Raw genomic sequence first — 22,756 nt, forward strand, 5'->3', positions numbered from 1 at the left:
TTTTTATCACATCTGAAAAGCGTATGGCTAGTTGAGTTTGTATGGCTGTGTTTCAGTCTGAAGAGTGGGATATGGCGTGAATTTACAGGGTACGGCCCACCTGATGGAAACTGGTAACCGTCGCCTATAGACATGAGCAATACCATAGACATAACAGAGTATACTGTTTCGCCCATGATACCCCCCATGCGTTGCCATTCCTGAGGACTCGGGTGTTATTCCTCTGTACCCAGTAAATTCACGCCATATCCCACCCTTCAAACGGAAACACAGCCATGCAAACACAACTGCTTTACGGTGGCAACACGAATGGGACAGAGGTACCCAAGCAATCGACTTTTGTACAGTCTCCCTCTGGTAAGTGATTGCCTCAGCTTGTTTGCCATTCTGAGTTGTATAAAAAAACTTAGGTAATACATAATAGTGTACTGACACTCTTTCTTACGATAATTTTTTTTTTTATTTTAAATTATACGAGAAAATCTGCAGCATATAAATAAGTTATAAATAACCAGTTATAAATAAGTAAACAACAACAACAATAACAAACTTTCCGTGTCTGAAATTGTAAATACCTACATTTATTCCGTTACTCGATTAACTCCAGCCAAATTCGAAGCGGCAAAGATTAAATAAAACAAAAGAATTATTACATTTAGTTTATTCTTTCTGTATAAAAAAAATTAAAAATATACGATTAATATGGGGTCATCTATCTACTATTAGGTTTTTTTTTAATGGTGAAAATGGAATGGTAACCCCATCTGCGCTATTAATATGAATTATGATGCAGCAGGTCAATTGGCCCATCATGACAAATTCAAGAATAAGACAGTCAGGATCGTTTCCAGAGATATCCGCGTAGAGGTCGGCCTGATGGGGTATATTTCTAGCAATGAGATTGCTAGTCTCCATTACTAATAATCCCTTCTCCCCCAGAGCGCCAGTTGTAGATGATAGGTGAGGATGAAAGCAGGTCATTTGGCCTATCGTGAAGAATTCGACATGAATTAACCACGATGGTTTCCAGGGGAAACCGCGTGGAGGTCGACCTGATTGAATATATTGCTAGCAATGAGGCTGTTAGAACCCATTATCAACGATCCCTTTTTTCCTCTCTATTTTTACGTTAGGTCACTTATATAGAGTAGAGAAAAGCGAGGTTTTAAAAGTAGGTTAATTTGATGTCTTTATTTTAAAAAATTTTGATCGATTATTATGATGCACATGACACAGCATAAAAATAATAACATTAATTAGGTTGTTGCACTGTAAATGTTAAACTATGAATAAATTAAAATATAATTAGGGCCAGATAGGTTCATTTATTATTCAGTTTATGTTCCCAGATTCATTAAACCGAATGTACAAGTGTCCTCTACAAACACTAAAACGACGAGACCCTACCTGCTATTTCCAAAACGAATTGAAACACCCTGATTGAAACCATTTGCATACCAAATACAATCCAATGCTTTCGTAGTATGCAGATTTACACGGGTCGATTTTTTGTGACATGTTTAATAAAAAGCCACTAGATGGCGTTTTTTGTTATACTTAGATTGTCTGTAGTCTAATATCAACGCTGTCGATTTTTGTTATCTTTTTAACCAAACTTGTATGTGATGACATAACATTAAAATTTTAACTACGGAAATGTTTAAATATTTTGGACCATCGAGTCGGATTTGAACCAGCGACTATCATTACGGGAAGTGAACATTAATATATCTGGATTATTATTGTAAAGGGGTATGGGTAAATTTTGCGTCTAATTAACCCCCCCTTTGTCAGTTCATAAGAATACTTAGTAGGGTAATCATATATTTAAATTACAACGGAGCCGAGTTTTATATTTTTCCTAAAAACCAAATATTTCTAGATTTCTTAGAAAGTTATTTTCATCTTGGCTTCAATATTACTTATGACAATACTTGTATTATATAAATATTTGTACAGTAGTACTACAAAGTACGACTTCAAACAAAAAAATAAAAATGATACCACATGTTCATGCAAGAGGGTCTAAAGCCCTTTGTTTCGATTACAAAAAAGCCATTGACTAAATAATAGCTCCGGTCATGCCTATAAAATAAATATGGCCTCCAGAGTGAAAATAAATTGCTTTATTTTGGTTGCTTATTTTCAAGATTTCGTGACTTTATCACGTTAACGTGTTCTTAAATAGCACATAAATAATAAATCAACAAAGTCTTAGTACTAAAATCAAAAGTTCCAAGGTTATGGCATCCAACTTTTACCGACAATAGGTCGCATGTCGCGCGCAATTAATTTAACCGTGAAAATGCCCTCGTCACTGGCGATTTCTTGCCGCATTGTTTTACTTTTTTCTTTGCTACTTCTTTTACAAAACGAGCTTTTTACTTGTGATTTTTTTAAATTAAAATGCCACGTTAAATAGTCTTCCTGACCACGTTCTGCTTCTTATTAAGGGCATGAAGAATTACATTTGCAGGCTGTCAAGATGATAATCGTCAAGAGTATAAATTTCTGTAGTGGCGACTCCCATTTTTTTTGATGGGTGAAAATGGTTACCATACCATACCCCGCCTGCGCTAACGGGATACGCTGGCGGAGCACCAGTAAAGGATGATAGATGAGAATAAAAACAGGCCAGTAAGCCCATCAGGAATTAACCATGATAGTTTCCAGGGGGAACCGCGAGGAGGTCGACCTGTTTGAGTATATTGCTAGCAATGGGATTCTCAGTCTCCATTACTAACAATCCCTTTCCCCCCCGCGACCTCCATATTACTTGCCATATTATCTGCTTACCATTAGCTTTTTTCATTTAAGCGTGGCAACTACAGGCAAAACCCTCCTTATGGGGAAGGCTTACGTTCAGCAGTGGAAAGTTAATAGCTGATATGGTATGGATATAATATTAGCTTTTATAAAAAAATCAAATAGTGTATACGGTATAAGTATATTACGGCTAACCGATGAGAACGGGGGAAAGATATTGTTAGTAATGAATTTACTTTACTCCGTTCTAGGCTTCAGCCTAACAAATTCCTTTGCTAGCAATATACTCTAATAGGTAGACCTCCACGCCGGATTCGTCCTAGAAACAAGTATGGTTAATTATTGTTGAATTCATCTCTTCACCTATCATTTCTCACTGGTACCCCAACAACGTATACCAATAGCGCAGGCGTAGTAACTATTCCATTATCATCCATTAAGGAAATAAACCAGTGTGAGAATAGTTTTCCATTTTTGGTTTTTATTGTTTGATTGACGAACAAAGAGTGTGGTTTCATACTGTTTCTTTGATCGCTGAAGGCTTTGTGCCGTATCCACCATACCACACCATGGGGTGGCCTATGCCGGGAATACATGGCAATGTGTCATTTTTTAACAAATAATAGCCTGTCTATGAATATGTATATGATGTATAGTGATAACTATTTGCCTATTGTTTTGTTAAATAAATGTTATTAATATTTATTTTAAACACACAATTTGAAGTTAACGTGATGTTAAAGCATGCTTCTTTATTGTCGTTTCGACGTGGATTGCACGACGTCGTGGTCACGACGGGACTGAAGTGAGCGACTATTCACCTGTAAGAGACTTTTTCATCGCGTTAAGTCCCGATTACATGTTTAAACAATGTTTTTTTTTTATACAACTTAGAATGGTAAACAAACTGACGGCCCACCTGATGGAAAGTGGTAACCGTCGCCTATAGACATGAGCAGTACCATGGACATAACAGAGTATACTGTTTCGCCCATGATACCCCTTATGCGTTGCCATTCCTGAGGACTCAGGTGTTATTCCTCTGTACCCAGTAAATTCAAATAAATGTGTAAACAACGCGATAGTTTAATAGAAACTGTTATTAATATCATTATTATTACATATCTAGCTATTATAAAATTACCCTCTGTATGTATAAATAGTAAGTATATAAAAAAAATTTTTTTGAGAGACGACCGCATAATCAAAATCAACCCGTGTAAACACACTATGCGTAATGTTATACCTTACCTTTGGGTATTTTTATTGGGTAACATTTATTTAAAGAAGGTTCTGCGGTAAACCTTATATTTACATCAATTTAATCGTAAATCGAGATTTTAATTTAATATAATAAAATTCTAACTAGATACTTTATTTAAGAAGAAAATATATTAAAAATTAGTATTTAACTTCGTATGAAAGGATTTCAGAAGTAGGAAAACCAATTAGAAAAACAACTTGAGCAGATACAATTTTAATTATTCCTCTTTATTGTAAGGTTGCCTGGAAGAGATCGCTATTTAGCAATAACGCCGCCCATTGTTGCCTCTATATCTTGATTTTATGTAATTAAGTTTATTTAATAAAGGTATTAATTTTGTTCGTGTACATATTGTCAATCTTTATAATATGTATCATTCTCTGAAGGGAACAATAAAGAGTTTTCATTCATTCATTCTTCTAGATGAAGTATCAAGATAAAATATGCACCAGTTTTTAACCCTTCTTTGCATGATTTTTTTATTGGTGAAATAAATCTAGGTGATATAATTCATGTTCAAATTTAAAGGAGAAATGGTTAAAAAAATAAATTTGCCAGCTATGTTTTTTTTTCTGCAATGGACATTAAAAAGGTATCCAGACACGATCAACTTAAAGTGAACTTGTTCTTTTATATAATTTTTGGGCATTCAATGTTATGATGGAAATTTCCACCATTATGCAAAGAAGGGTAAAGTTAAATCTTCAGGAACGTAAATGTGAAACCGCATATAATTTGGTGTACTAGTTTTTACTTGATGCCAAAAAATATTGTTTTGGCTTAATTAGAATACTTATTAATTATAATAAAATTAATAAGTCTTATTAAGACTTCTCATATCAATTCTGTTCAAATATATCCAATCTACAGACACAGTTCTAGTTACAATTTTATTATATTAAAAATAATTGACAGACATACAAAAGTTGAAAGATTGATATTTCCTGTGTGTCGTAAGAGGCGACAAAAGAAACATAATGGCCGAGGGATGGACAAAAAATTTTAAAAATCACCAAAGCCTAACTGCGGTTTCCTACCCGCCTGCAAGCATGACAACTACTGGCAACTCCCTCCCCCCACTCCTTATTGGGAGGCCTGTGTTCAGCAGTGAACAGTTTCTTTTATTAATATTTAAATATGGAATGTTAATCCCACCTGTGCTATCAGTATACGCTGGCGGGGTACCAGTGAAGGGTGACAGGTAAAAATTAAGGCAGGTCAGTTGGCCCATAGTGACCAATTGAACAAAAATTAACCACTATGGTTTTCAGGGAGAACCGCGTGGAGGTCGACCTGATACGGTGTATTGCTAGCACTGGGCCTGTTAACCCTCATTACTAACAATCCCTTTCCCCTAGCAGAGTATAGTTAACGCTGATATAACAATAATACATAAAAACATGTCCATCATTGCACCACGAGAATGTCACAATAGAACATAAGGATAGGGGGAAAAGGAATTGTTAGTAATGGGGTCTAACTGACCCATTGCCAGCAATACATCCTATCAGGTCGACCTCCACGTGGTTCCCCTCGGAACCCAACGTAGTTTATTCTAATGAAATTCATCAGAATGGGCTAACTGACCTGCTTTCATCCTCACCTATCATCCCTCACTGGTGCCCCGCCAGTGTATACCGTTAGCGCAGGCGATACCATTCCATCATCACCCATTAATAAAAAAAAAAACATAAGGATAAAATCTTATTGAAACTACACAGCCAAGTTTCCGATATGCGATATATTGCGTAGAAAACATGCTAGTGGCTCCAATAAGGTACGTATAGAATACATAAGTACTACGTAATAGTGGTATATTTAATAAATATATTCGCAGTAGAAAATGTGCCAGTGGCTGCGCTGTGGTGTAGACAGAATACGTAATAATACTACCTAATACTTTGTAATAGTAATATACATATATACAAATATAAATAATACTTTATTTAGTTATAAAAGATACACTTTTATACAAGTTATTAAATTCATTTTTATTATCTTTGGTAATAAAACCAGAGGGAGACGTTGTACAAAAGTCCATTGTTTGGGTACATCTGTTCCATTCGTGTTTCAACCGTGAAGCAGTTGTGTTTGCATGGACGTGTACTCTGTTATGTCCGTGGTACTGCTCATGTTTACCACTTTCCATCAGGTGGACCGTCAGCTTGTTTGCTATTCTAAGTTGTATAAAAAAAATATTTACCTACTTCCAAAGTCCACGCGTGCAGAGGTGCGGAATAAAGTTTATTTAAATAATTAAGATTGTGTCCTAGAAAAATCGACTACCAAGTCGATTGTCTTCTCATAGGGGACGGAGTGAGGGAGAGGTAATTTTGGTTTGCTACTTTTTTATTTATTTTTATCCCCCAATTTGCAAAATTATTGTTTATATTTTATAATTAAAATATACACATTTCTTTTTACAAACTACTCCTTAAAGGGAATGGGTTTCTTTTTTAACTATTTTATCTCTAACTATAACAATAATTTGATTATTGGTATAGTTAGAGATTAACGCGAGCGAAGCCGCAGGTAAAAGCTACTGGGTTATATTTTGTTTAAAAATAAATAGCGCGAAGTCAAGGCAGTTTGCTAATCTATACTAATATTATAAAGAGGAAAGATATGGTTTATTTTGTATGTTTGTTTGTTACATTATCAGCGAGTAATACAGGCAATACATTATTTTCGAAAATTTGATCTACCCGAGCGAAGCCGGGCGGGTTAACTAGTATTAAATAAAAGGAATATCCACCGGCATATGTTAAGCGTAAAATGATTAGCCTACATTCAGCAAACGGTACAAACATCCCGACATAGTTCCGCCCCAGTTCAATACCAATCCATAATTTCGGCTTTATCCCTCATAATTGGACTCCGGTGAACTTTGGCAATTCATGAATTCCCTTGTAAATTGAATTATGTATTCTAAACACTTTGCAGATTTGATTACTTATTTGTCTGTTCGTGTTAGGTATAGAATGATCCCCCAATTAAATATATAAATAACTAGCGATCCGACCGGGTGTATTAAGGTTTTATATATATATTCTTTATTGCACTTAAACAATACATGCGACGATTAGTTTAACAACTTGTTAGCAAGGGAGGACTTACCTCTGAAAGAGATCTCTTCCAGCCAACCCAGTGTAGTTAGAGAGAAAATAATTTAATTTGGGTAATCCAGTGCAGGAAAGGTACCGGTGAAAATAATGTAAATACAACAAACACTATTGTGAATAAATATATAAATAAATAAATACGTAAATAAGTAAAAAAACCCTGAAGAAACCTTAATACACCCTTTTTGAACACCAACACGTAGTCTCTAAATGTGTTGTCAAGTGTAAAATTTGAGATCTAATTGATCGTAAAGCAGTTGTGTTTGCATGGCTGTGTTTCGGTTTGAAGGGTGGGATACGGCGTGAATTTACAGGGTACAGAGGAATAACACCTGAGTCCTCAGGAATGGCAACGCATGGGGGGTATTATGGACGAAACAGTATACTGTTATGTCCATGGTACTGCTCATGCCTATAGGCGACGGTTGCCACTTTCCATCAGGTGGGCCGTCAATTTGTTTGCCATTCTAAGTTGTATAAAAAAAAAATCCACCCGCGTTATTGGTAAAATTTCGTGACGATTGGGTCCGAGACACCATTAGACATCAAACAAATCCACTTTCCTATGTAATATTAGTAAGGCCTTTATAAAACTTAACAAATAAAATCCTACATCAAAGGAAGTACTCAGGTAATAGCCATTTTGTATGGGACGCCATTATGAAAGCCATTTGGATATTATATACGTTATTTTATTTATTAATGGGGGTAATGGGTTTTTATAATTATATTACAATGGGTCACTCTTCTTATTCATCATTATACATACAGGATGATATATATGATGATATAAATGTATAAAGGATGATATGAAATACATAAGCATTAATACATAATTACTAATATAACCGTATGGTCGCGCATAGAATAACCCACCCCTTCCTTTCCCGTGGCGTTCCTTTCGTAAGAGACGACTAAGGAGGGCGAGGGATGGGCAGCAGCGTCCCTTTTAAAACATCTCTAAAGCCTAACTGCGGTTGCCAACCGCTTGCCAAGTGTGGCAACTACTGGCAAAAGTATTAGAAAACATGAAAAAAAAAAATAGAGGAACGAATTCCGTTCTTCTTTGTTTTTAAGTTATTTTAGTTAAGCTACTCCGCTTGCCAAGTGTGGCAACTACTGGCAAAAGTATTACAAAAAAATAAAAAAGAAGTGAACGCATTTCGTTCTTCTTCGTTTTTAAGTTTTTTTAGTTAAATCGTTCTTAAGTTTCGGCACGACCAAGTGAAAGAGAGATGCGTATGTGTAAGTATAGATCAAAATTTTCAAAGAAAACCTCTCCACGGCATCTCGGAAGTTACGAGTATTACGCTGAGACGGAGTTAAAAATTATGATACAATATTGATAATGTACTTAAATATGATAACAGGAGATTCCACTCAACATTAGTAGAACGGGTAATTTGTGAAATAAGAACAGTGTCTTTACCGGGAGTATAATTTATAATAACACTGAGTTACGGTGATTAGATTATGAAATACGTCACTTCAGTTACTCAGTGGTTAATTTAAAATCATTTTAAATCTGTCAACAATAAAGTAAGCTTATTATTCATCTTGATTATTGTATATCGCCATGTGCTCCCGGCAAAGAATAGGCCACCCCTTTCTTTCCCGTGGGTGTCGTAAGAGGCGACTAAGGAAGGGCGAGGGATGGACAGCAGCGTCCTTCTTAAAACCAAAGCCTAACTACGGTTCTCGAGCGTGGCAACTATTAGCAAAAGCCTCCATATGGGGGAGGTTTTTGTTCAGTTCAATGAACAGTTCATAGCTGATATGATGATGATGATGATGGTGATGATAATGATGATTTTTTTATACCACTGAAGTGGCAAACAAGCATACGGCCCACCTGATGGTAAGTGGTTACCGTAGCCTATGAATACCTGCAATACCAGAGGTATTACGCGTGCGTTGCCTACCCTGAAAAAAACACTTTACCTCCTTTTTGAAGAACCCCATGCTGTAGTCTCTTGGGAAAACCTCGGCAGGAAGCTCATTCCATAACCTGAGTGTTCGTGGAAGGAAACATATCTGAAACCGCGCTCATTGAAGCTGTAGGATATAAAGATGAACTCCCTGTCGATGGCGAGCCGTACGATGGTGGAAAGTGGCCGTGAGCATCATATTGAACAATTTCTCTGAGCACAATCCGTTGTACAAGCGGTAGAACACGCAGAGGGAGGCAAAATCTCGCCCTAAGACTTTTTTTTTATACAACTTAGAATGGCAAACAAGCTGGGTCCACCTGATGGAAAGTGGTAACCGTCGCCTATAGATATGAGCAGTACTATGGACATAACAGAGTATACTGTTGCGCCCATGATACCCCCCATGCGTTGCCATTCCTGAGGACTCGAGTGTTATTCCTCCGTACCCAGTAAATTCACGCCATATCCCACCCTTCAAACCGTAACACAGCTTAAGGGTTCGATACCGCTTGTAAGTCTGGGATCACCGACAATTCTCATAGCTCGAATAAAATAAAATATTTATAAAAATGCTAACGATTTTATTCCAACTAACAGCAATTTGAATTTTGATCAAATTCATACAGATTCTTTTCATCTATCCTGCTAGGGATTTAGGGTAAAGACAGAGATATGGGAATATTTGACATTGGAGTGAATATTATTGATTGGTACAAGTAATATTTTTTTTTCCACAATTGCCAACGACACGTGTAGCATACGAAAAGAAAGAAAGAGGACAAATTAAGAGCCTATTTCCTTTTGAAGTATTTTTATATGAAACATCTCTCGTATTTCATCTGTGGATGTAGTATTTCATTTATAACATAATATATAGAGCATTCTTCAAGAGAGACTCTCATATTACTGAATCATAAATATAATAGAGTTTTTGTGGGAATATTCTACGAAAATTATTATGTATTATGTCATGTCAGTATTATGACATGTTTTCCATTATTTTTCACTGTCATTATCATCGTTTATACGTTCACATGCTATTGAGGTAAATTATGAAAATTATAATATTATATATTACCAGAGAGAGACTTTGTACAAAAGTCGTTTGCTTGGGCACCTCTGTCCTATTCGTGTTTCTACCGTGAAGCAGTTGTTTTTGCATGTTTGTTTGAAGGGTGGGATATGGCAGATGTTATTCCTCTGTACCCTATAAGTACAGAGGAATAATACTTGAGTCCTCGGGAATAGCCATGATTGGGGGGATCATGGGCGAAACTGTACACTCTGTTATGTCCATGGTACTGCTCATGTCTATAGGCGATGGTTACCACTTTCCATCATGTGAGCTATCAGCTTGTTTGTCATTCTAAGTTGTATAAAAAATACAAATACTGTACGCGTAATGTGTAGAATAATAAAATAATTTAATAAAATATTATATTATAGAAGGATAAGTAAGCTGAAGTGGTAATGGGCTGGTCACATAACTCGAAGAACCGACAACCGATGGGGAAGAAAGGTTCTCGAATGGTGACCCTATACGGGCAATCGGAAGGAGTACCTCCACTAGATCGAGTGATGACCTCAAATGTACTGCAAAGTCAGTGGATGCAGGTAGTTCAGGACCGTTCCTTATGGCAGTCTGTGGGCGAAGCCTATGTTCAGCAGTGGACAGATAATGGCTGAGATGATGACGAGTAAGATTTTAACACTCTTTATGAAAACGTACAGTAATAATAACAATTAGCCATAATGTATAATAAGTAAAGGTGAACTTATCTTTAAACTCTCTTCCAGTCAACCTAACACAGTGGCAAGAAAGTTGTGAGTGGGCAGCAGTAGTGCAAAACAGAAATTAAAACAACAGTAATAAATATTTACATAATTTACAAATCATTGTATTTCAAATATATAATACTAACATTATTTGGGCTAGTTTAATTTTCATTAATCCGATACCGGTTGCATCGCACGGCTTGAAAGTCGTTTTACCACGTGAGAGTGCTGTCGCATCGTACCTGAGCGCAACTATGTTCGGACTGATTAAATAAAAAAAAAGCAATATGGCGTTGGCGCGAAAAGTAATGACGGTTTGTTAGCAGCATACGCTCTGTTTCGTGTATTTATTTATTTATATTTTTTGATTTTTTATACAACTTACAATGGCAAACAAGCTGACGGTCCACCTGATGGAAAGTGGTAACCGTTGCCTATAGACATGAGCAGTAGCATGGACATAACAGAGTATACTGTTTCCCCCATGATACCCCCCATGCGTTGCCATTCCTGAGGATTCAGGTGTTATTCCTCTGTACCCAGTAAATTCACGCCATATCCCACCCTTTAAACCGAAACACAGCCATGCAAACACAGCTGCTTCACGGTTGAAACACGAATGGGACAGAGGTACCCAAGCAATCGATTTTTGTACAAAGTCTCCCTCTGGTATTTTATAATAAACGACATATAAGTGAAATTTCATAGTGTGCTATGACATGTTTTTGTGTGCAACTTGCTAGTTATCATAATAAAACTAAGTTTCTACAATATTAATGGAAGAACTATTAGATATGTGTCATTGACATTTGAAGTACCCTACATCACGCCAGACTATTTCAATACAATATTTGTGCGTGCTCCGAAGCTCGTGAGGATTCTTAGCTACGTCCTGGAGAAAGACAGTAGCCCAAGGAGGCAGGTGAACCAGCCCATCAAAGAGATACGACTAATTTAAGTTGTTGCGAACGGTATACCGGTCTAGGAGTCATCGTTAACCGCCCTCTCTGTCAAAACAAACACATTTATATAAATATAAACCTACATATATCTTTATACACGCACACACGCACGCACACGCACGCATACACAAACACAAAGTGGCTGCAGTTCACTACGAACACTTTTAATGGGAAACAGGGAGGCCGGATACACGCGTTGACACGTTTCCCCTCGAAACTTTTGTAATAACCACAAAGATTTAAGCGATTTTCAAAAGAACACGAGCTTTGTAATTCGCCTGTTTTTCTTCTATGTGTGTAATTTGCGATTATATCAACAAACTTGATTGATATTTGATAATTTATAACCATCTTAATACTTCATACATTTATACTCACACGTTCAGATACAAATACACATACATAACATACACTCGTGTCACACATTTTTTACTTATATTTTAATGCATTCTTATTAACCCTAGCATATAGTTTGTTTTTGTTTTAAAGTTATACATATCGAAAGCTATTTATTTTGTGTACGCACTGTATCTGAATTTTTTTATGTACTCACCATCACCTTTTTTGTGAAAGTTTTCATTTGTAAAATTTGTACTGTTCGAGATAAGGGTGCTGGTGACTTGTAATACAGACCAGAGGGAGACTTTGTACAAAAGTCGATTGCTTGGGTACCTCTGTCCCATTCGTGTTTCAACCGTGAAGCAGTTGTGTTTGCATGGCTGTGTTTCGGTTTGAAGGGTGGGATATGGCGTGAATTTACTGGGTACAGAGGAATAACATCTGAGTCCTCAGGAATGGCAACGCATGGGGGGTATCATGGGGCAAACAGTATACTCTATTATGTCCATGGTACTGCTCATGTCTATAGGCGACGGTTACTACTTTCCATCAGGTGGGACGTCAGCTTGTTTGCCATTCTAAGTTGTATAAAAAAAAAAAATACAGGTTTAACACCTAGTACAGGCACCAGCTCCCACAAATGATATTGTTAAAATGTTTTGCAAGTTATAGATATTAAGTCCTTAATTGTTTGTGGTGAGAAATAATAATAAATAAATAAATCTACTTCTGTAATGGTTTTATATTAATTTTGTCTTGCTATTTTTTGCAGAGAAATTTTTTAAATAAATTATTATTAAACTATAATTCGATATATAATTAGATTGTGTTCCCACAAAAAAAAAAAAAACTTCAAATGTGTCAAAACCAGTTATTTTGATTTAAAAGCTAAAGTACTGATTTACTTTTAATCAAATTTCTATAGGACCAATTTGTAAGTAGGAAATTTAAAAAGATTTTTAGATAAAAAAGAATTTTCCAAATCAGTTTATAACTGACTGAGTTATGAGGTAACAAATATAAAAAAAAAATACAACCGATTTAAACACCTTCTCCTCGTCCTCATTTTGAAGTCGCTTGAAAAGCATCCACCACCAATATCAGAACCAGTTCGGTTATAGGAAAATTCTATTAAATTCTATCTTATTGAAAAATCTATTTGAAGCTGCACACGCAAAAATATGTAATGAACAATTTTAAAGCGATTTCAATGATTCTTGTTTAAATCAAAAGTGTTTACGCCAAATCATTTTATTCATGTTTAAAGTAGTTTTTTTTTTCTACTAAACCTATTCAAAGATAAATATGAAAATGTGTCTATCTTTGCCAATTTTGAACTGATCATCATCACTCGTTTACTTTCAACTGCTGAACATAGGTCTTCCTCATAAGGTTTTGTCAGTATTTACCGTGCTTGGCAGGTGAATTGGCAATCGCAGTTAGGTTTTGGTGACGTTTTAAGAGGGACGCTGCTGCCCATCTCTCGACTATTTAGTTCCCTTAATCGCCTCACGACACCCATGGGAAAGGAAGGGATGGCCCATTTTATGCCAGGACCACACCGCACAATCGATTATTATCATAATTTTTAATGGAAAACGTTTATGCTTACCATTCATAACTGAAGTAGCATTTTTAATATATATTTTTTTTAATTAACTCCCATAAACCGCGGAAACTCATTATCATGAGTCGTGTCGTGATCAAAGGGGCACTTATCAAGCTAAAATGTCCGCCCAACATAAAATGAGATCATTTCAACACTTGAAAAGTTTACGGTTTTGAAGGCAAGTTTTGATGAGTCGATATATCTGTAGCGTTGTGTCGAACCGTAAATTGGTTTCCAACATACCAGCTGTCAATTTTGTTCCAGTTGGACGAGCACTGTATTGATATGAGCGCGTTTTCATTGTAGAAAAGTTTTGATGTGTGATATTATATTGCCTATGCCACTGTGTTAGGTTGACTGGAAGAAATCTCTTTTAGAGATAAGTTCGCCTTTGCTAAAATTGTTATTAACTTATTGTTGTTACTGTATGTTTTAGTGCAATAATATATATATATATATATATATATATATATATATATATATTTATATTTATATTTATATATAATATATTGGACTGTATATCACAATGTAACACAGTGAAAAAAAATTATTTATTTATTTACTTATTAATTTATTTGTTTTTATGTCTTTGTACATTCATTTATAGTACCGATATTTTTTTTTAATGGGTGAAAATGGATTGGTAGCCCCGCCCGCGCTATCGGTATACACCGACGAGGCACCAGTGGAAGATGATAGGTGAGAATGAATGCAGGTTAGTTGGCCCACCAGGCGAGGCACCAGTGAGGGATGATAGGTGAGGATGAAGCAGGTCAGTTAGCCCATCGTGACGAATTCAACAAGAATTGTTCACTCCCGAAGTAGTTAACTTTAGGCAGAATGGTAAACTAATATTAACATTATAAATGTGAAAGTGAGTTTGTTTATTACCTCTTGGGACCTTAACACTATCAAATTTGGTATATACATACCATATGGGATAGAGTAGGATTCCAGAGAAGATATTCCAGTTACGCAGACGAAGTCGCGAGTAAAAGCTAGTAATATTGTAAATACGAATGTTAACGATGTTAATGATAGATGTTTTTTAATCTTTCACACAAATACTACCGAACGGATTTGAATTAAATTTGGTACACGGTTAGATATATACCCTAACTATATGTATACAGGATAATTTATGTACTGACTCACACGGGCAAAGCCATGGGATACAGCTAATATAATATAATACGGGTAATAATAATTTTGAATGACTTGGACATCTATAAGATCTCCGTCACTGACACATACCTCACGACATAGTTCTCATCGCTGACGACGTACGAGGGGTGCCGTATGGGTGACACAGTGTATACTGTGATATCCATAGTATTTATGTTTGTATGTATGCATGCTTACAATTTTCTTTAGATGCGCAAAAAAACATGAGTAATGAGTTATTTATGACTATCCATACCCATGCCAAGAGTCTCGGGAGTGGTAATGGTATTTTCTCATATATTTCTTTCTCATTTCATACACTTTTTTCTATGTACCTATTAGGGAGAACGTTTGTACTAAAGTCATCAGCATTTTTGTCAACGTATACTAATTTCTATTTCATCGTTTAAACTAATGATTTTAGATTTTTTTTTATACAACTTATAATGGCAAACAAGCTTACGGCCCATCTGATGGAAAGTGGTAACCGTCGCCTCTAGACATGAGCAGTACCATAGACATAACAGAGTATACTGTTTCGCCCATGATACCCTCCACGCGTTGCCATTTCTGAGGACTCAGATGTTATTCATCTGTACCCTGTAAATTCACGCCACATCCCACCCTTCAAACCGAAATACAGCCATGCAAACACAACTGCTTCACGGTAGAAACACGAATGTGATAGAGATACCCAAGCAATCGACTTTTGTACAAAGTTTCCCTCTGGTCTAGCCCTAATTACATAAGAAAGGATCACATTTAATGAATGAATGAATGAGTATACTTTATTTGCATTATACAATATAGGAAATAAACAAGACAATTAATAAATGCAATGATACAATTGTATAAGTACAGTAAAGCGGTCTTATTGCTGAGACCCTAAGGTTGTCTTTTCAAGACAACCTTAGGGTTTTAATTTAATTAGCATATCTCTTATTAAAGACGTTACTATCCATCACAAATTGTTATTTTATGGCATTTACATAAAATATTTAACAATTCGCCTGAACAGCTAAAACAACTAAATAAAATCTAATTCGAGTAAGAATTTATACAAGTGGTTGATTAACAAATGTTTTTATAATGTTAATTAATATATTTCTAATAAAACAATCACGTATGTACACATAGTTAATTGAATAAATTAAATTACTTTATTTAAATATATATTTAATTTATTATTTTGTAAAATTTATATATATTCAATGGATTTATTTTGATCTGTTGCTACTGTGTATTGTATTGCATTTCATTGTCATATTGTCCCATCATAGAATAAGCCACTCCTTCCTTTCTCGTGGGTGTCATAAGAGACGACTAAGGGGAGGCAGGGATGGGCAGCAGAGCCCCTTTTAAAACATCACCAAAGCCTGCCAATCGTGGCAACGACTGTGAATTTCAGGTGTATCATAACAATGGGCTAACTAACCTGCCTTTTCAAGGGGGGAAAGGGATTGTAAGTAATGGGGTCAAATAGCCCTATTACTAGCAATATACCTTGTCAGGTCGACCTCCACGTGGTTCCCCCTGGAAACCATCGTGACTAATTCTAGTTTTATTCGTCAGGATGGGCTAACTGACCTACTTTCATCTTCATCTATCATCCCTCACTGGTACCCCGCCAGTGTATACCAATAGCGCAGACGGGGTTACCATACCATTACCACCCATTAAAAAAAACCTGCCTTTTCATCCTGACCTATCATCTATCACTGGTGCCCCGCCAGTGTATACCGTTAACACAAGCGGGGGTTACTACATAATTATCACTTATTAAAAAAAAAAGACCTCAGGAAGGAAATATGACTATACAAAATGGGTCTATCTTCGAACACACAGTGCAGACTGTGCGGGGAGAAATCGAAATCCATGGAACACTTGATGTGGAACTGTGATTCGTTGGCAAGTACGCGTATGAGTCTACTGGGAATGGCTTATCCAGAGCCAGGGGACTACAGATATCTTAAACTGCGGGATATCGTTAAGGTAATACATAGGATCTATAAAATGATGGTATAAAGCAGGGTGAAACACAAAAGATCCCGATGAGTCGACGTGCAACGGCTTAGCTGACCCCATATGCGAATTTAAGATAAGATATCGTTAACACAGGCGGGGTTGCCATATAATTAACACTCATTTAAAAAAAGAGTCCTCAGGAAGGAAATATGACGACTACGAGAATTGAGTGTGTTAGTGGTACCTGTGGTAGTGCTCCTGTCTATTCTATTTATTATATATACACATATATATATATATATATATATATATACATATACATATATATATATATATATATACATATACATATATATATATATACATATACATATATATATATATATATATATATATATGTATATATATGTGTGTATATATATATACATACATAGTGTATATGCGACGGTTACCACTTTCGATCAGATGGGCTGTCACCTTGTCGTTTCTAGTCTAAGAACAAGGAATTACATAGAAAGAATGATAAAATAAAAACTGTAAATCATATGGTTACCTCCTTTCTTCTTATGCAAATATAATTAGTAAAAAACAGGACGAAAGATACACCATTAGTTGTTATTTTTCTCAATTCATAATAGGTTAGTGTATAGAAAATGTTTAATATGACAATTATTTGTCAGTGACAAATTTTACATTACTAGATTACATATTCGACACGGTTTATGTAGAAAGTATGCAAGCAGGTTGTATCTGAATTTGGTAGGGTTATACGTCCGTATAACATTTTCTATACACTAGCCTGCTATGAATTGACAATTTTATCACTCCTATGTAATTCCTTGTTCTTAGTTTCTAGTTATTAAAAAAAATACGTCAATTCAGAGTACAGTTAACATTTGTCTGTATCAGTTGATCATTCATTCGTGCATTTAATTTCATTTATTAATCCATTCAGTCAGATGTTTTACTATATTAATATTTTAAACAGGAAAGATTTGATTATTTCATCATCATCATCATCATTTCAGCCATTATCCGTCCACTGTTGGACATAGGCTTCCCCCATAGACAACCATTAGGAACGGTTCTGAGCCACCTACATCCACTGACTCCCTGCATGCAATGCATTTGAGGTCGTCACTCCATCTAGTGGGGGGTCGTCCTACACTACGTTTGCCCGTACGGGGTCGCTACTCAAGGACCTTTATTTCCCATCGGTTGTCAGTTCTTCAAGCTATATAAACAGTTTGTTTATAATGAATAAATTTTAAAACTGTATATTGCTATATTATCCATGCAAAACTGGGGCAAATCATTAGTTATATAATATATAAGAGATACATAAAGGCGGCTTAGAAAATTATGACAGCAAAGGACGCCATCCTCGCGCGATTCGTAGTTATATCAAGTATGTATGTAGCTATCTATTCGTGATACATTGCTACTCGTAGTCTATCTGTGTTAATTCGTGATACATTGCCATTCCCTATCAGGTAATCTATCACAGACTTTTATTTATTTTTTTGTTTTTTATTTAGACATCGCGTCGACGTTCGTTGACTTCGTTCTTTGCAGATCGTTGATCTCATTTTCCATTTTTTGTTTTTACTGACAATGAAATATGGATATCTAGTTATTTCTTTCATTAGAACTAAATTATGAATTTAGTATATAGCTAATTTATATATAAAATATTTATATAACACTAGTGATCCGGCTCGTTTTCGATTATTCGAAAATAATTTATAGCCTATGTTACTCTCTGGTAATGCAGCTTTCTATAGGTGAAAGAATTTTTTAAATCGATTGAGTATTTTTTTAGTTCTTTCCTCTTTATAACAAAGTATACACAGTAACATAGATTATTGAATTTATTTTTACTTTTTTCTTGCTACATTTATAAATTAATATATTTACAATAATCCGATTAAAGTAAAGTACATAATTAATTGTTTGATATTTATAAATATTAGTACTTACTGTTTTTTTATGCGATTTAGATTTTTTTTATACAACTTAGAATGGCAAACAAGCTGACGGCCCACCTGATGGAAAGTGGTAACCGTCGCCTATAGACATGAGCAATACCATGGATATAACAGAGCATACTGTTTCGCCCATGATACCCCCCATGCGTTGCCATTCCTGAGGACTCAGGTGTTATTCCTCTGTACCCTGTAAATGCACGCCATATCCCATCCTTCAAACCGAAACACAGCCATGCAAACACAACTGCTTCACGGTAGAAACACGAATGGGACAGAGGTACCCAAGCGATCGACTGACATTCTTTCTGATAGAAAGTATCATATTAGTAGATAGATAGATACTATTTCTTGTTTCCTCCAAAAGATTACAATAGTAAACTTATTATAAATACAAACAATTACAAGAAAGGGTCACAGAGAGAAAACAATACTATTATATTAGCACTGTGTATTATGTATTCTTAGATTATATAGATAGAGTGTCTCCATACAAATGCTTCGAGAAAAGCTAGTCATTTTTTTCATACAATTTTGCGTGATAAATTATTTCATCGTGCCTCCCACCAAATTGTTTATAATTACTCCTCTCCATCCAAAGGTTGCCTGGAAGAGATCGCTCTTTGCTATAAGGTCGCCCAATGTTTTCTCATTGTGATTATTTCTTGTTTATATTTCTAATAAGTTTACTATTGTAATCTTTTGGAGGAAACAATAAAGAGTATCTATCTATGTTTCCTTTATAATTTCTATATTTATTTTGTATTATAATTTTTGCATCTTTTTAATGCGTAAAAACTCATTTTATTTAATAAATAATTAAATGTAGATACGTCAAGATACATTATATGGAGCACTGATAAAAAAACGAGTCAGCTAATTTGACAATTGGCTGACAAAAAGTTAACCCGTTTTTGAGATTCGATGCTCTATCTATATAATCTAAGTGTATATTATTATATGTATTGATTTTATTGGCACTTAAATTCTTTATAATGAAATTGGCATGTCAAGTGGCACGAAGCCTTTATTTACGGCAGTGTATGGGATCCTTGGGGATTCCCTTACAGGGGCAGGCCTATGTTCAGCATTTGACAGTTAACGGCTGATATGATGATGATGATGATGATTATAATGATGTAAAGGTTTAAAAAATATCGATTAACGGTTGAAATAGTGATAATAAAATGACAATGTTATTATTTGTTTTTCAAAAACATATTAGCTAATAAGATGGTTTAATTTGACAATAAGTTTAAACTACAAGTGCATAATTGTTTAAAATACAAACTATGAAACAAGTTGATAGTTGTTTCCAAATCTTTATCTTTCAGATTGTAGATATATTAAAATTTTATATTAAAAAATTATAAAATTATTACTTCAATATTATATATATATATTTCTGAGTGATATATACATATGGTGCATAGGAATTTGAAATCGTTAACACATTTTATATAAGTAAATAACAATCGATCGATATTGTACGAAGTGGAGCTGTATGAAGGGTGTGCTGTCTAACAAAGACAGGCGAGTTTCGCTGCCGACGATTCTGTTCATTCTATTCAATATGCATTATGTTAAACAGGCACCACAGTCATTGTTTACTGAAGACGCCATTTTGATAAATAAATGCCGCGTTGTGTATATTGGAAAACGTATATCCGAAGCTCACATGACCGTGGGTACTAACTTTATGACACTATTAATCTTATTTTTTCTGAAAAATAATGACAGCGGTATTACCGTTGAAACATCTCATATATTTTTCGTTACCTCTATGAAATATTGGTGGAAATAATTTTTTAATGCGTAAGGGCACCTGCGTACGAGGAGCAGTTTTACACGTGTTCACACACGTTTATTTTTAAATATTCTTGTCCATCAATTGATTTATGGAGGTCTCGTAAATTTTATGCCTCGTGATTCATGCTAGCGTTTTAAACGTTCGCCTAACCTAACCCGGTTACTGCTCGTCCCATCACCAACTCTTCCGTGTGCCGTGAAAATTCGGCATTCACACACGAATACTGAACGAGAGAGCGAAGCAGGCCGACTGCCAAATTTCCGTTCCGAAATCGAAATATAAAAAGCTTGTACACTGAAACTTTTAAATTTAGTCGCGAGGTGAATGAACGTGGCCGCTAGCACTGACCTCCTTTCTGTGTGATGTTGAAGGTGCGCAGCCGGTAGGAGTCCTCGTCTGGTTCCTCTTCCGGCTGGTGGGTGCTCCTGGGGACGTCGAGGAACGCGTTGGAGCGGCGCGGCTGGCTGTGCTGTCCGGGCGGAGGGCGACGGCGAGCAGACGCTTGTCGACGGACTTGAGGTGGTGTCTCGGCTTCGGCGAGCCGTGGCTCCGAGCTGTACCTAGCTCTGGTCTCTCTGTCGAGCTGTTGCTGCTGCTGCTGCCGCCTGTGACGGACGGAGCGTCCGCCGGTGATCCTCGCGGACTGCGACCTAGCGGCCGGCCTCCTGCGAGGCGCCGGGGTCGTTTCCATCGGAGCCACTAGAGCTTCCATACTCGCGGAGGCGGGCGCGCATATCGACTGCGAACGCTTCGTACGTCCGTCCGTGGACATGGTCGCGGCGGTACTGAATCTCGTTCCGCCGTCCGCTCCCCCGCCCACCGCTAGGGCGGGCGGTTACTTGTTGCATCGCAGTTTGTACGATCGCAATCATTGCTCTTTTAAATGCCACTAATTTATGTTTATAATAGAGTTGTTTGTTGCGTTTGCGCGAGAAAATGCTCAATTGTTAATGGATTGAAATGTTGATGGGAAGACAAAGATTTTCAAATGGATAACTTGTTAATGGGTTCGAAGAAAGTTTAAATAAGTAATTGAATCAAAGAATGTGAAGTAATTAATTTACCTTTTATCTTGATTAATATTTTCTACAAAATGTATATTATTTATATTAATATATTATTATTTAACATTGTTAATTTTATGTAAGTATTAATTATATATATATATTTTTTCATATCGTCATAGTCGTAGAATACTGACGGATCTTTATATGTAATATTTGTCAGATCCGTCAGTATTCTACGACTATGACGATATATGACACTAGTGGTCCAGCCCGACTTGGCACAGGTTTGTAGAATTTTTGAATACTAAATATATAGTGTATGTAACTCGCTGATAATATAGTTTTTATAGGTGAAATATTTTTTTAAATTGCTTGAATAGTTTTTGAGTTTATTCATTACAAATGAACAAACAAAATTAGTACACATTACTGGACACATTTCATTATTTTCAAAGCCTTTTTATTTTTTATTTATATTTGTAATTTTAATTAATTATTTGTCATTTCTAACTTTTATGTTAATTTATTATGTATTTAAATCTACGCACTATAATTAGAACAATCTATTAGCCCACTATTGGACTAATATATTGGATACTTATTGGTTTACCATTTCTGAGGACTAAAGAATCCTTAGACCTCCGTGTCCTGGAATTTTACAGCTTTACTTCACCATTTAAAGTAGGAGAGGCACGCAAATATAGTTGCTTCACAGCAGAAACACTAGTGGGACAGACGTACCCATACAAATAACTTTTGTACAATATATAATAAAAGGTCAGCAGCACACTTGCAATTCCTCTGGTGCTGCGGGCGATAATGGGCGGCGGTAATCACTTACCCCTTTACCCCTTGTGTTATAAAAAAATATATATCTCTCTGATAATATTTTACAGATCATTTACAGTTACATCATTGCCGATGACGATGTAAATGATCCGTGAAATAAGCTAGTCTGTAGAATTTCCGTTCTCCTATTTCGTATACGAATGTACGATATATTTCTTTCACACTTGGAAAGATTTAATAATTTTAAATTTATTCGTCACGGCGTTT

At 35.7% G+C, this 22,756-nt stretch overlaps 1 protein-coding gene across 1 annotated transcript in view; it reads right to left on the reverse strand.

The window, feature by feature from the left end:
- The window catches only part of LOC113515912 (GTP-binding protein REM 1), a 201,155-nt gene extending 179,582 nt beyond the window's left edge, over nt 1-21,573 (reverse strand). The window contains exon 1 of the mRNA XM_031912733.2: nt 21,042-21,573. Within this exon, the coding sequence (XP_031768593.2) occupies nt 21,042-21,465 (424 nt within the window). The 5' untranslated portion in view covers nt 21,466-21,573. The remainder of the gene's footprint in view (nt 1-21,041) is intronic.
- Nucleotides 21,574-22,756: the final 1,183 nt, after the last annotated feature.

This window comes from Galleria mellonella, unplaced genomic scaffold, assembly GCF_026898425.1.
Source record: "Galleria mellonella isolate WM207_F2 unplaced genomic scaffold, CSIRO_AGI_GalMel_v1 utg99, whole genome shotgun sequence".
Classification (NCBI taxonomy): Eukaryota; Metazoa; Arthropoda; class Insecta; order Lepidoptera; family Pyralidae; genus Galleria; species Galleria mellonella.